The 15554-nt window shown below is 39.3% G+C and overlaps 2 protein-coding genes across 2 annotated transcripts; both read right to left on the bottom strand.

Annotated features, from left to right (window-relative positions):
• Nucleotides 1-228: 228 nt before the first annotated feature.
• On the bottom strand, nucleotides 229-2930 carry sox17 (SRY-box transcription factor 17). The gene is made up of 2 exons (XM_056743921.1): nucleotides 2532-2930; nucleotides 229-1406 (listed from the first exon to the last, which is right to left on the bottom strand). Exons 1-2 carry the CDS (start codon nucleotides 2821-2823, stop codon nucleotides 496-498), a joined length of 1203 nt encoding a protein of 400 aa, XP_056599899.1. The 5' UTR covers nucleotides 2824-2930; the 3' UTR covers nucleotides 229-495.
• A 10220-nt stretch (nucleotides 2931-13150) lies between these two features.
• On the bottom strand, nucleotides 13151-14612 carry sox32 (SRY-box transcription factor 32). Its single transcript, XM_056743934.1, has 2 exons — nucleotides 14032-14612; nucleotides 13151-13911 (listed from the first exon to the last, which is right to left on the bottom strand). The coding sequence occupies exons 1-2, from the start codon at nucleotides 14345-14347 to the stop codon at nucleotides 13286-13288; spliced, it is 942 nt and encodes a 313-aa protein (XP_056599912.1). The 5' UTR covers nucleotides 14348-14612; the 3' UTR covers nucleotides 13151-13285.
• Nucleotides 14613-15554: the final 942 nt, after the last annotated feature.

Genomic DNA, 15554 nt, shown 5'->3' on the forward strand with positions numbered 1-15554 from the left:
TCATATTTGGACCATCGGAGCCAACAGAGCTGCTTTAAACAGGAAGAATTGTTTTCACTGTAGTGTGAACGAACACACACATTTACACACACAATAGGAGGTGGAGGGCAGCGGCTTCGCTTCGACCGCTGGAAAGTGTTGAAGTGGTTTGTCGACTCAAATGAAGAAACAAAGAACACGATGTTATACTTTAGAATTTTATTTTCCAAAAATGCAAAAAGTACAAAATTATACAGAAAATCACACCATAAGGAAATTACTGTACATGTTTACTTTATGGTAATGATATTTACAGTGCTTTTTTATATATTTATATTTGAATCTAAAAGCAGAGGGTTAAAACTCATCACCTGTGAACGTGTATTAAAAAAGCAAATGTCATGCTGACTTGAAGCAACAAATGACAAACAATTGAAACGTTTTAAGGCCTTTGATATTTGTGGGGTTTCATGGATAGCTGATTTAGCTCTTTACAGGTCATTTGATCAAAAGCGTTTATGAATGATTGTAGCCGCAGTAGTATACGGCAGTGCTGGCATCAGACAGTACATTGGAGATCAGGTCTGACCCCTGCAGAGCTCCATGGGGAACCCCATACGAGAGGTACTGCTCAAACTCATTGCTGTCCATCTCATTCACCATTTCACATTGGCCTTGACTTTGTGTCTGTACAGGAACCTGCGAGTGCCCGTCGGGCTGCGCATGCGATCGCCCGCCGACAGGAAGTGACGATTCCTCATAGGAGCGCTTGGTACCGTAGAAGACACCCAGAGAGGACGGGCAGCTCAGGTAAGCAGAGGGCGTGCTTTGATGAGAAGGTGGGGAAAGACTTCGGTTGAACAGAGATATTGACGTGTTGGTGTTCTGAGCGCTCTGGAGGTGGACGTTCAGATGCTGTGGGTGTGTGGTGTTCATCAGGTTGAGCTGTGTGTTTCTGTGGGGATCGGGGTTGGTGTGAGGAGGGCCTTGGCAGCGGGCGCTCGGGTGGGAGTGTGTGTTGGCGTGGCTTTGTTCCTGAAGGGAGAACTCTTGAGGGTGATGGTAGCTGTATGTTGACTGGTTCTGTTCGTCTTGCAGATGGTTGAAGAATTCGGTCGCCCCGGCGTCCATTGGTGAGGGGTCGGGCGTGGGCAGGCTGTAGGTCTCGAACAAGCTTTGGGGCTCACAGTACGGAGGAAGTCCTGAATAACCCCCTGCCATGCCCTCCATGCCCAGAGCAGTCTGAGTATCTGTTATGCCCGGCAACAAGAAGCCAGAGTCCAGACGTTTGTTTCTCTTCACCTGTTTGCGACGCCGTGGCCGATACTTGTAGTTTGGGTGATCCTGCATGTGTTTCACTCGTAAACGATCGGCCTCCTCGACGAACGGACGCTTGTCCGCCATGGGTAAAGCTTTCCATGACTTACCTAGAAATCAGAAGAGAGGAAATATGATCAGTGGACATGAAATGTTGGGCTGTCTATCGGCAAAAAATCATTAGATAAATACATTGTGAGCTACAATTTGTACAAGGATTTTTTGGGGTGTTTGAATTTGAAAACTTTACAAGCATAAATACTGTCAGATTTGTCCTTGCAGTATGGACGCAGAGAAAAGTTTAAACTAGTCCAGAATTTGGATCTGAAAATATCTAACTAATACTGAAAGAAAGTAATGCTGTCATAAAGCAACAATAAATATAAAATTAAAGGCATGTTTTGTTGCAACACAGCTCCCAATACGTATAAAAAGTAACAAAATCCTTAAAGAAACAACATCACAAAAATATTGACTTTGCGTATTATCAGATCATCAGTGAATAAAGAAAATATAGATCGACAGTGTAAATGCATATTACAAAGTGTTGTTAATTATGGACAGCTTGTTTAGTTTTAATCTATTTAACTTTTTTAAATAAATTTAAAAATTTGTATCTTAATAAAAATCGAAATAAAACCAAACATTTTTTTTATTTCGCAGTGAATTAATTGTATGTAATTTCACCTGTTGTCAGTTGTGTTATTTCCCCAAATGGAAACGCTGTGTCCCACTGCACACGTGCTGAATGACATTTATATGACATTATCCATTAAACGAATCTACTTTGATACCATCTCTCCTGGGACGATGACGACTCCAACATGTTATGTCGAGTACGCACAAAGTTCTTGCTGATAAACTTGTTTTAATTTCGAAAATTGTATGTTCATATTATCTACATCAGCTTTAAGTTTACAAACTGAAATTTGCAATCTGGCAAAGATCTATAATTAAGTTTGATAAAGTTGTGCAGCGAGCCAGACATGATTCATCTTATTTAAACGAGTTATTTCATCACTTCTTCAATTTGATGACCTCAAGGCTTTTGATTTAATGAATCTCCTTTCGAATGAATGCACAAATGTTACATCATAAAATCCAACGAAAAGTGCGCACATCCAGCAGGCAAAAGGCTGTGGTTGCTCAACCACCAAGTTGATACTAAAAAAAGATCTAGTTGGTTTGCCCACAAAAAAATATACAAATGACAAATATTTACATATTCCACTCACCGAGCATTTTGCTGAGCTCCGCGTTGTGGAGATCCGGGTTTTGCTGCGCCAGCCTTTTGCGCTCATCTTTCGCCCACACCATAAAAGCGTTCATCGGCCTGCGGATGCGCGCCTCGGTCTTCGCGCGCCCGGGACCGGCAGCCGGACACGTCTCGCTCTTGGTTTTGGGTTCGGCTAGCGGACTGAGCGGGTTCGCCCACGCGCACTGCCTCATGCCGGGCATCATGACTGAGCTGGAGCCACGGGTCTGGCTCGGGTCGTCACTGGCATAGCCGGCATCGGGACTGCTCATCTCCCACACGCACCGAGCGCGGATCCTTGGAGATCTCCAAATGAACACTAAAGTGGCCTCCGGGTGCCGAGAGACTGTAAATGCGATGTCTTCTTTCAAAGTATCAACTTAACAGTAAGGTCAGAATTGCGCTGACTGTTTCCAGACAGCTTTAAACGCCCCGGTGACCAATCGCGACGCGGGTGGGCGGGACGCGCCGTGAAAGGTGCGAACGGGTCCGAGAGGCGCGCCCCCGGGACAGCGCGTCCTTTTGCGCTTCTCAGGACGAGAGGAGAAACAGGGTACAGTTATACAATGACTTCCAGTGGGTCACCTTGTTAAAAGTGAATTTTTCTGAACTGTTTTAGGTGCGCAAACTTGTCTCACGAAACCGTAACTGCGTCCTTAAGAGCCGATGCGCCAAACCTCTTAAAGTAAAAAAAACAGCAAAAGTTCATGAAAGTTTATTTGTGGCATTTGATATAAAGGCAGTACGCGTCATGTTGTATTATTGTTGTGTTAATATCGTGTCTAATAACGGTTCAGTGCTTGCGAATTTTATTTTTTATTTGTTTCTTTATGGATAGCTTGTTTGCTTATGTCCAATGACCTTCCCTTTGAGAAAATCTTTAAAAACACCCGAAACCAACTACTACTGACCTTAACCTTCATTTACAATCTCGTTTATCATTGAATGACATTGATGCTCAAATACTTTCATTACTTTAATCCTAATGTTTGCAGCACAGGTGAGATAAATGAGGTGCATTCTGTGGGATTAATATCCCTCCTGTTGATATGCCAGCATTTGCAAACAGTAGTAGTGAAGGATTGTCACATGCTGATAAAGACAGAGGTGTCAAGAGGATAATGTCACATTGAATACAGTGAATAAATTCAAGTGTGCTCGCAAGTTCTCAGAGATGTAATGACTCAGGTGTTTGTGACACTTGAGCTTTGTAACCTCAATTCTTTAAAGTTTGAGAATGTTAGACATTCGGCCTTGAAAGGATAGTTCACCTGAAAAATAATAATTCTTTCAGCATTTATTCACCCTCGTGTCTTCAAATCCTGTAAATGACTCTTTCGTCTGTGGAACACTAAAGAGGATATTTTGAGAAATAGGGGACGAGGTTTTTAAATCAGATTTTGGGATCTTGGCACCACTGTTTTTGTAAGAAATAAACAGTGAAACATTGAGTTACTTTGAATATATTATGTGTGAAATGTGTATGCATATACATTTGTTTTGTTTTGAGAACTAATGGGCCCTCACTACCCATGTGCCCTATTACGTGAACAATTGGGAACTAAACCAAAAACCACATCCTATTTTCGGCTGTTCTTAATTAGAATTTGGACCCTTTTTCAGTAAGTGCGTTTCAGAATGACATTGTCTTTTTTTTCGGTTTTCTGTATATTTGTGAGAGATTGCAAACCGGCCGCTGTCCCATAACCTCACCCCTCCCCACCGTACACACGCACCACCCTGCATGTATTGTCCCCTCGTTCTGGCACGAAGTTAATGCCCTGCAAACCGGCACTGTAATACTGTCATCGTCTATTTTACTACCGAAGAACCAACGGAGCAGACTGGCGTGTGTGCGCGAGCACAGAGTGCAAACACATATACAGCTTCCGTTTGAGTCATGCAAAGTCCCCCGGCTCTCAGGAGCCAATCCTATTGTGTAATTCCCCAGAAAGGCTCGCCTGGCGACAGCATGTGTGTGTATTCACGAGTGTGTGTGGATCTGTCTGTGTGGGTGTGTGTGTCTGAAGTCGGACAGTGTGTGCCGTTGCGCCAAGGACAGGAAGCAGTTTGCGGGGGACAGGAAATGCAGGCCGAAGCAGTAGCCTAGATAAGAGCGAGAGACCTCTCCCACACACAACGCACACACACATACACAAACCTCACCCCATCCCAGACTCCCCCAGGTCTGACTGGTGCCTCATATGTTAACACCCAACAAAAGTCACAAACGCCTAAAGTGACCTGCAAGACCTTAAAGGTCCAATCGGAGAAAGTGTCATTGAGAAATATTAATAAACCTTTTGTACTTTCCACAAAGTGAAATTCATGGGACATATGGAAAAATACCAAGGCATGAACTGACCCGAAGCTTTACCTCTTGTTGACCTTGATTCTGATGGGAAATTTTACTGTACATATCATGAACCTCTGCATCTCTGCACCTTTAGACTAGATTAGATCTTTAACTGTGTGCCAAGTTACAGACGGCTGTGAATTCTTAATGAATGTTATGGTTTATATTATGGTTGTATTGACTGATGGATGTGTGGCCTGTCTGCGGTCAGGATTTAAAACTTCTGCCGTGTTTAAGCACATGTCCAATCTATACACTTGAAGGGATGTTAATGCATTTTGAAGTTATGTTTTGTGTACTTGTATCATATATATATATATTATACATATACAAACAGGTATTGTGATTGTTGTTTTATTTGTGCGGCAGTTTTTACATTTACTTTGGAAAAAAAGTATCTTCAGAAAATACATTTAAAAATTTAAGTTAAATTTAGATACAAATTCTGCTTGTAATATAACTAGTTTTGGGGACACTTTAAAAAAGTCTGGACCCTAAAGTGATGTTTATTTACAAAAAGTAGATCTATATTAAAGAGGCACCAATACTACATTTTTCACGGCTTCCTGATTATTTCGATTGATATCTGCCGATGCGGGTGGTTAAGGTAACTCGCATTAACATTAAACTTTTGATGGTAAAAATTAATATTTCGTAACCTTCTGAATGTTATTAATTCATACAATGACTATTAAAATTGAACATCAAACTGGTGATATTTCTTAACGTTTTCTAAATACAGAGCACAAATTCATTGCATTTTCTTGTTATCTTTTGATTGACAGAACCTATTGGCCCTGATCATTGGCTGTTTTTAACATTTCCTCCGATAGTGTGAAAAATTACTTTTATTGACCCATACCGATTATTGGGATCTTGGATGAGTGTGCATCTCTTATTATATTAATTGATCTATTATATATCAATATGTACAGTATATTATATTTCTAGTCTATAGTCTCTCTCTCTCTCTAAAAAATAAAAATCACAAAACAAGGTTTCGGAAGGACAGTACTTATATATTAAATTAAATGTTATATTACATTGAATTACACTTTTGTCTAATGCAGTGACATTTATACTGTTTTTTATTTTGCCATTAGTGTCCATGAGTGGTTTGAGCCAATTGAAAGTGAACAATATTTCCATTTTTCACCCTCTGCTTTAACAAATGAATTGTGCTTTAATGAGGAATTCTTCTGAAGTTTGATGGATAGGCTGGCTGGTAATAGAGACATATTTCCTCACGAAAATCAAAGAACTTTTAATATCCCATCTTGACCCTTTTCTTGCACCCACCCCAGTACACACAGACACACACACGCAGATAGACACACACACACACACACACAGAGACATACTGTGACACTGATTATTGCAAACGTTAATCATTTTTATGAGCATTTGTGTAAAGACAGGTGGAATAGTGAACATCCTGTAAGGACGAGCGAAAATGATGTGTGAGAGAGAGAAGGTGGGATATGTATGCAGACAGAAGAAATCAGGGAGAGAAAAGTGAGAGTGATATATTGTGTTTTAACTGCCCCATTGTTCTCTTGCACACAGATATGATGACCTGTGACCTCTGACCTGAGTTTGGCTCCCGTGAAAAAATGTCAGCGTCGGATATTTTAGGTCTCCGAGCGCGCACACGCTCAAACACACAGATATCAAAGAGTGAATATTGATTTAGACATTATTGAGTGGACTTCTTTGATTCGCTGATAGACGAGTTTGAATAAGAGTTAATCATCTTCTGTTGGTGTGTACGAGCGTGTGTGTTCAACACCATGTGTATCGATCGCTCGCACATCTGTGTGTGTCATATGTGACATATGACCGGTCCGGGTGTTAACAAATGAAAGGACAAGATTACACACACATACACACAATCCTGTTCATCGATATTCAAGGTATATAGTTAAACTGTCTGTGGCATGTGGCTGTCGATAATTATAACACCTTAGACTTGCTTTTTTTGTGTTTCTCAACCGCATGCTGGAGATATTGTTTTTAAATCTTTAGGTCGACATGAAACATGTTAGCAGATTGCAAAAGTGAAATAAAAAATGATGATCGGCTATTTAGGAAAGATTTACATGGTACATTTAAAGAAAGATTACGAAGACATTGTTTTATTGGATTTATGTTAAGTGATGAATCATGCAGAATGAGAAACATAAAATCATGTATTGAGACTGTAAATAATGTATTTTTATTTAGAAAATTCCTTTAAGAAACCTTTTTGTTCACCCCAGACGTGATGAAAGCGTGTTAATAGTATCTTCTAAAAGGACATCTGACCTTTTCTCATTGTCACAGTAATGTCATTTCTCCCATCATGCACCTCACTCGATTCACCCACCTGCCACTATTAAACCTTTACAATCACTCTAATGAACGGATGGAGAAGATGTTTTTTATTTCTCACAGTTGTAGTTTTTTATTTTGTAGAGGTGTGTTTTTATATCTTGTATGTGACTGATGTCACCTCACTGACGCTGTAGTATCAGTGAGATGAGGGTGTAAATATATATTTGATGTAAATGTCTTTTCTTTTTGTTTTATAATTAAACTCATTCATTACGTTGGACTTGGAAAAAACTGATAGTCTGGGTTTTGAAAATTTTCTACGCTCACTCGCACAAACGACCGCTGTTTATATACACAGTAAGTCTTCACCCATATCCTAACAGAGAAGTTTATATTTTCTATAAATGTATGCTTTTTATTAATTATATTTTTATAGCATTTCAAATGAGGATGTCCCCACAGCAAGGTTATGTCAACAAATTTATATTGCAAACGTAATTAAGTAGACCCCCCACACACTCTCTCTCTCTCTCTCTCTCTCTCACACACAAACACACTCACAAACAGATAATGAGAAGTGATTTCACACTTTAGTCCTTCTTAACTTCCCATGACTGGGTCAGCTGAGCAGCTTCCTCTTCTGATCACTGCAGAGATAAACTGCCCGTCACTCAAACACACACGCACGTTAGGTGTCTATACGTTATGCTGACTTTCCATAGACCTATTATAGTCAAATCTGTTTATTTATCTCTGATTAAATTGATAGATCATTAATTAATAGAACATACAAATTGTATCTTTTTTTTTTTTTTATTGTCAGCAGGATATTTTTGGAGAGGCCCTAGAAAAATCATGGGGCAATACCCCCTAGTCCCTCCAGACCCTGCCCGATATATCATTTTTTTATTAGGGTTGTCAAACGATTAATCGCATCCAGAATAAAGGTTTGTGGTTACATAATATATGTCTGTGTACTGTGCATATTAACTTTGTGTTTATAAACGTGCACACACACACATGTATATATTTAAGAAAAAAATTAATAAATAAACGTTTAAATGTAATTGAAATGATTGGAAAATATAAATAATTAATCTAAAAATGTTACATATACATACATTTATGTGAATGTTTTTGTATTTATAAACTTTTTAATTAATATGCACAATACACATATTATGTAAACACAAACGTTTGACAGCCCTAATTTTTATATATGTGCGTACTGTATATGTTTGAGTACTGTATATATGCTGTATGTACATAGAGTACTGTATGTATACTGTATGTGTGTAGTCTACGTATTTGTATGTATTCTGTTTGTAACATGTATGTGTACTGTGTGTACTGTTTACGTATATGGATGTAATCGCATGTGTGAGCAGGTCCTGACGTCTGTACTCGGTGGGATTTGGATCTGGCTCAGCACCATCTCAAATAGACCTTATCCCCACCACAGGCCTTTATCAGATGGCCTTGTGGCCTTACAATAACACAAGCACTATCAGGCGGGCACAGGCGTTATCTGGCATCCCTGCTCTATAACAACAATAAATACACCACGTCCAACCTCAAACTTCTCCAGACGTTCCCCGACAAGCCCACACACAACAGTCGAGCTACTTATTTCAGACTTCTTGTTCAAACCTAAAACTGAAACCCGTCTGCTTAGTTAGAAGAAGATTGCTTATTGAAGAAGAAAGAAATGAATGAATGCAAAAATATAGATTCTATGTTTGTGTCAAAGAGTGCTCATATAAGTGTACACCTGAAATATCAGATACACTTAAAGCTTAGATCAAAATGCTCTTTTCGTTATGTTATAGTAAACAGACACCATAAATGTGGATGTGTCAATTACTGGACCTGCGCATTAAATGCATTTTATGAGTAGAAATAAACCACATGCTGCTCTTCCTATGTGAACATCTTATTTCTCAGATGTTGCACTTTCGTATCTGGAAATTTGAGCTATTTATGTAGTGTTTCTTTAAATATCAAATTAGTTCCAGATATTTCTCCTAAAATTGCTGAGAGTGTAATTGTTGAAAAGAGTATGGAGGTGTAACTGAATGTAGTTTGTAGAGGTTAATTAATCTGGATTTGGGTCCGTTTGATGAGAAATGTTTGAGTTTATATTGAGAAGTTTAATTTGATTATTTGTAGACTTGACAAATCTGAGCTTTGTTTGAGACACTTTCGAGATCTCTCACACCAATTGAGACATTTCTGAGATTTCTGAGATGCAGATGAGACTTAAAGTCCGGGTAAAGAGAATTCTGAGAATTGTTTCTAAACACATTTTACATGTTAGAAATGTATTGCTGAAACACATTACAAAGACTCAGAAGTATGTAGTACTGAATTGTGGAGGTAAACCGTCAATTCATTTTTCACCAATTCTGTGTTTAGGATTTATTAGGCGGGTTTAGAACGGGGGTCCGAGCACGCATGGCCCCTCCCCTATAACTAGGGGGCCTATAGGATCATGGGTCTCGGAAGAAACTACCAGGAGTTTCGGAGCCCTTTCCCCGGACAGCATGCCAAATACGCATACCTTTGAACCTGCACTTGAATTATCTTCTGATGAATATCACACGCATTGACTCAAGCATGTTTGAATTCAAATCCTCGCATAAAATGTTTTCATATAATTCCATGAAGCGTACTGAGCTGCGGATTCAGGTTGAGCGACGCTTGTGGGCGGGGCTTCAGCGCCAACAGTTGACACGCCCCCAGCATTTGAGAGTAGAGAGTCCCTAGCTTATTTTATTTACATGGATGTTTTTGTCTCCATTTATATTTGGGTGGATGGTTAATAACACACTTTTCTGTTGTGTGATGAACTCAGAATACAAACGTCAATGTTGGACTTTAAGCGAAACTTTCCATTTGCTTAACTTGTGTGAGATAATTCACTTTAATTTATTAATATTTTTTTGTTGCGAATGCGATATTTAGAATTGTGAATTGTCACTTGGGAGATGACATGCCAAGAAGACAGCGTGTTAAAGGGAAGCTGTGGCTCAGGGGAAGTGGTCAGGGGCTGTACATCCTCTTCTAACACATGTCTACGGATGGATGCTCACAGGCCCCACAGAGCAGTTTTTATTTCCAAAATGGATTTGCATTTTTCAAGGTTTTAATCTTGGTCTGTGTTAATCTCTTAATAAACAACCCACGTGCCACATCGTTTCCAGATTCACACATCACAGGTGAATAAAGCTTACTGAAAAATCCTCTATACCCAAATTAATCCGTCCAGGCTTTGTGTGCTCTGTTTATCGCACTCATATAGGTCAAATAACTATGGGTTTGCATTTTTTAAATATAAGAACATGCATTTGGTTGAATATTGACTTCTGTTATCAATTGCTCACCCTCATGTCATTCCAAACTTGACTTTCTTTCTCCTGCAGAACACAAAAGAAGACGCACAAACAACATCGGACCCCAGTTGACTTTCACTGTATGAACATTTCTCAAAATATCTTTTTTGGGTTCCACAGAAGAAAGAGTTATATACAGGTTTTGAATCACTTTAGGGTGATCAAATGGTGACAGAATCGGGACCGTGTTGCTTTTTCTATAATATTAGTCTAATAATCTCATTTCAGTGTTAAAGAGCATCATTCAATGTCACATATTAAGATTTGTATACAAAGCTAACAGAGTGAAGTTAATCGTTAAATTCCCTCTTGCTTTTCTAGATTTATGAAAGGACGTTCCCAAGTAAGGACATCTCAATGAAAGTGTAAGTACACAAACACACACTTAAATTCGCTGTGGGGTGAAGACTATTTTATTTCCAGGATGACAATTCAACTCAAAGACCAAAGACATTGTATGTAAATCATCCAGTTGACCTCTCATTAGATCTCAGGTCATTAAGAGTATAAAAATACCAGAGATCAAAGAAACGCATACTACCCATACGCCCCCCCACACACACACACAGGTTTGCTTTGGTCTTCGTAGGGACTTGCCATAGACTTCTATTGTTCTATCCTTTACCCTTGACCCTCACAGAAAACGTTTTGCATTTTTATATAGTCCAATTAGCAATATTTCATACGTTTACTCATCAGGTGGGTCTCAGGATTTATTGAATGAAAATGCAATGAATATATAATGAATGATTGTTGTTTTATGTTATGAAAGATAACTTTGGCTAACCATGTGGTTATTTAAAAAAACTAAGTGAGACGTGTTTTCGTATGAATGATATCTTCTAAATGACTCTCATATATTACCCCTTTTTCCTTTCATACTGCTGTCTATTCTCCATCTCTTCCTCTGGGTCTCTATTCGATGACCTGCCAGCGTGAGTCCAGATTGTGACTCCGCTCGCGACTTCCCGTCTCAGTTCCTCTTTCCAACATCTGCGAAAATTCTTTGAAGCGTTCTGAATATTCCACTTAGCCTCTCCACCTTTATCACATCATTTTTAAACGCTCTGAAACATTCCTGGGATTTTTTCCTCCTGTAGTACGCAGGGTTAAACGTGTTCCTGACAACACGACAGTAAATTCATCTGAAATGGACAAAATTTGTTGTACTGTTTGAGTTAAGGGAGGAAAGTCCCGTGCGTTGGAATTTAGATATTAAAACATTTTAGGAATGTGAGACGCGACGACAAATCAGAAGAAAGTTTAAAATCAATATCACACATTCCTTTGTTTTACAATAAACACACCTTATCGTTTTTATAAGATATCTCTGATCGTAGAGAAAGAAATGCGAAAGAAAATTCACAGATGAGATCTCTTTGATATTTCTCCTACACATCACTGAGCTTAGACGGACAGCTAGTGGAATCTTTTGCTGAAGTCTCACCTGCGATATTTCTTGTGAGAAAGAGTCAGAAATCTCACAAAGGTCTCTATTAGTTTCAGAAGAGATGTCAACGATGCGTCAGATTTGAGCTCAGATTTGTCAAGTCAAAATACAGTAATATTGAATATCTCAATAGGAACTCAAACATTTCAAAACAAATTTACCGAAATCCAGATTATTTTACATCTAATTTACACCTCCATGCTCTTCATGGATTTCAACAATTTTAGGAGATATATCTGAAAGTAAGTTAATATTTAAATGAACAAAGAGCTTCATCAGATCTCTTGAGCTATGAAAGAGCAACTTCTGAGCGATAACATTTTCCTCTGGATTGATTTATTGTTTACTTTCTCAACATATGTTGTGAAGATATTAAAATCAACGTTCACTGAGAAAATGGACACATTCAAATTTGTTAGATGACAACTTTACTCTGTACAGTACTCTGTGCAAAGTATAACACAAAAGAGAATGATTGAGAATAATTGAGTTTGCAGACTCATTGACTCACAGTGGCTGTTGTTACAGGTGATTTTGGGCTTTGAGCGGGTGGGTTTGTTTGTTGAAAGATTTGCACCACCTTACAAAACTAACAGATTAAGATTTGTGCACTAAATGACTCGTAGTTTGTATTTTTTGTGGGTTTTTGTGTATGGCTGCTTTGTTTAATTTGTGTCAATTTTTAGGATACAACACCTTGTTATAGAAAGAACTTTATAGAAAGTTTATGTTGTCATCATTGACCATGTTATGTTTAAAAACACTGAACATTTATCACTTGCTGAGTTGTTTTAGTCTTAGTTTGGGTCAGATTTTGACATTTTCTAGATTTAAACCCAATGTTGGGTTTGTCCATACCATTCCCTACCATGAGTTGAAAATAACAATTTGCATCATTGCATCTTTGATTTTTAAACATTAATAAGAAGCAATAGGCATGCGTTTCATCGAAAACATTTACAGATGTTTTATTTATAAAAATTCCAATGGCATTTTAATCACAAGCAAAAATATTTAAATATACATATCAATTGAAACCATGACCGTGCTGCATGTCAGCAACTGTAACATCAAATATAATAATAAATACTGTTTTTGTTTTTTCATACATTCAACATTCACTGTCTTACAGTAGAAATCATTTCACTGGCAGCAGCAAAACAAACTCTCCAGTCATTGGTTTGACCATTTTGTCTCTGAAGAGAAGCAGTTTGTGTTTATGGTTACTTGTGTTCCTCAGCCCGTACTGGATTAAGGTACTGATCAAATTCACTGCGATCAAGCTGGTCCAGCATGTCCGTTCTCACCTGTTCCAGGTAGAACTCCAAAGAAGGTCCGCCTAAACAAAGTACACATGCGCACGCCTCTGTTCCCCGCCATTCGTGGAGCTCACTTCCTCTCTGCTGCATGGAATTCTGGGTATAACGAAGTGACTCTGAGTATGCAGATGGAAGTGGATGTACCGAAGATGAATTCAGGAAAGCAGGTCCACCATTGAACATCTCATCTCCGTTTGATGATGCCACAGTTTGCTGAAACACTGAAGGGTGGCCGGTGAACCCAAAACCTCCATGTGGAAGATTATAGGGGTGGAATTGATTGTATGGGTGCAGTTGACTGGGGGGTTGCTGTGGGGCTTGACCTTGGAACATGTAGCTGAGGTGAAAGGTGCTGTTTGGAGAGGTGCAGGTCTCGCTCGGGGGCGTCTTGCTGCCACGTTTGTTACACTTTCGTCGCCGGGGCCTGTATTTGTAGTTGGGGTGGTCGATGGTGTGCTGAATTCGCAGCCTTTCTGCTTCTTGCATGTAGGGGCGCTTCTCTGCCAGAGACATGGCCTTCCATTTTTTACCTTTAAAGTGACAAAAAAAAGCTTTTAGTTTATAAAATAGTTGTTTTACACAAATGTGGTATGCAAGCAAACTACTCATATTAATGTTTAGATACACATGAAGGAGCTTTTTGCACATACCGAGTATTTTACTAAGGTCTGTGTTTTCCAGGTCAGGATTCAGTTGCGCAAGGCGTCTGCGTTCCTCTTTGGTCCAGATGATGAACGCGTTCAGTGGACGTCTCACCCGGGTTTCCACGATCGCTTTCGCCTCCGGGCTTGAGCAGCTGGATTCTGAACCCACCGACACCGGGCTGGACGGACCCAATACGGGGAAATGAGACGCGGTGCGCGGCTCGATCCGTTTAGGTGGCGCGTAATGGCACGCCTGGCTCTCCAACATCATCGTTGTCGTGGGGCCCATTTCGGGTTCGGGGAGCATTCGGTCGAGATACATGCTGATGTCGTTCCTGGTTCTTTGAGGATTTCGCCGTTGGTCTGCCCAAGAGATCAAGAGGGGCTTTAAAAGGGTCGCGGACCAATGGGGGCGCGGAGGAGTGGATTAAAGGTGTGAAGCGCAAGAAGTTTCACCTCACAGATAACGCCGATGTCCCACGAAATGTTTAAAGACATATTTAAAACGTTATTCGATTGATCAGAAGATGTTGAATGAAGAAGTCGGTGGTATCGAGCACTGTGCGTAAAGAATAGGCCTAATTCAGGATTATAACCTGGAATCCTTCAATTTGGTAAACAGAAATTCTGTGAAAGCTAAAATACAATAAATATATATTTTTCCAAGCATTATACTAAGACGATTCGTGTTTAATTGAATTGTGTAAAAGGCAACATTCAAACAGTTTCCCGAACTTTTTGCATACATTTATACTGTCACTTAAACACAATCCAAAAATTGAATCTCATTTGGACTCAAATCTGTCGGTGACCCTTTGACTTCACAGGCCATGTTCAGCACAGACTATGTACAAACTTTTCTGAGCAAATAATACAGGAGTCACTTCAATGGAATGGCATGAGCAATTCTCATGTCTTGAAGACATGCCTGAGATGTCCAATTAATTGAAAAATCTATATTCTATGGGAATATAGAAAAATCAAATAATTCAAATCAAGTAAAAATGTGCATCAGTGTTTCTACAGTCCTAAACATAAAGACGACTTCTCCCCTGGTGCCATAGAAAATCGTTTAAGCTCCCCATTAAACCTTTCAGTCAAAGGTCCTTCCACACTATAAAAAATGCTGGGTTATTTCTGTAAACACATTTTTGGGTTAATTGTGCTGGGTCATAATTTTGGGTTGTTTGAGGTACTGTAAACACACAGTTGGGTTGCTCATGCTGGGTCAAATGGACTGTAGGGGTTCTTTCACCACTGAACAGCTGGGTTGGGTTATTTTGACCCAACCGGTTTGTTCATTTTTCCACTTCATCGAACCTTCTGGATCCTTCACGCGTCTCATTGTCAGACGGCAACGCACATCACATCAAGCTGATTTTATAAGGTAAATTAATATGATAATATGATTAATATGATAATATGATAATAACTTGTGGTAAGAGCACACTGATTTTACTGTTTAATGCAGTATTTGATCTGTCTCTGTGCGGAGGAAGTGTTTTATTCTGTGATTGATTAACGTTAAG

This window comes from Triplophysa dalaica, chromosome 1, assembly GCF_015846415.1.
Source record: "Triplophysa dalaica isolate WHDGS20190420 chromosome 1, ASM1584641v1, whole genome shotgun sequence".
Classification (NCBI taxonomy): Eukaryota; Metazoa; Chordata; class Actinopteri; order Cypriniformes; family Nemacheilidae; genus Triplophysa; species Triplophysa dalaica.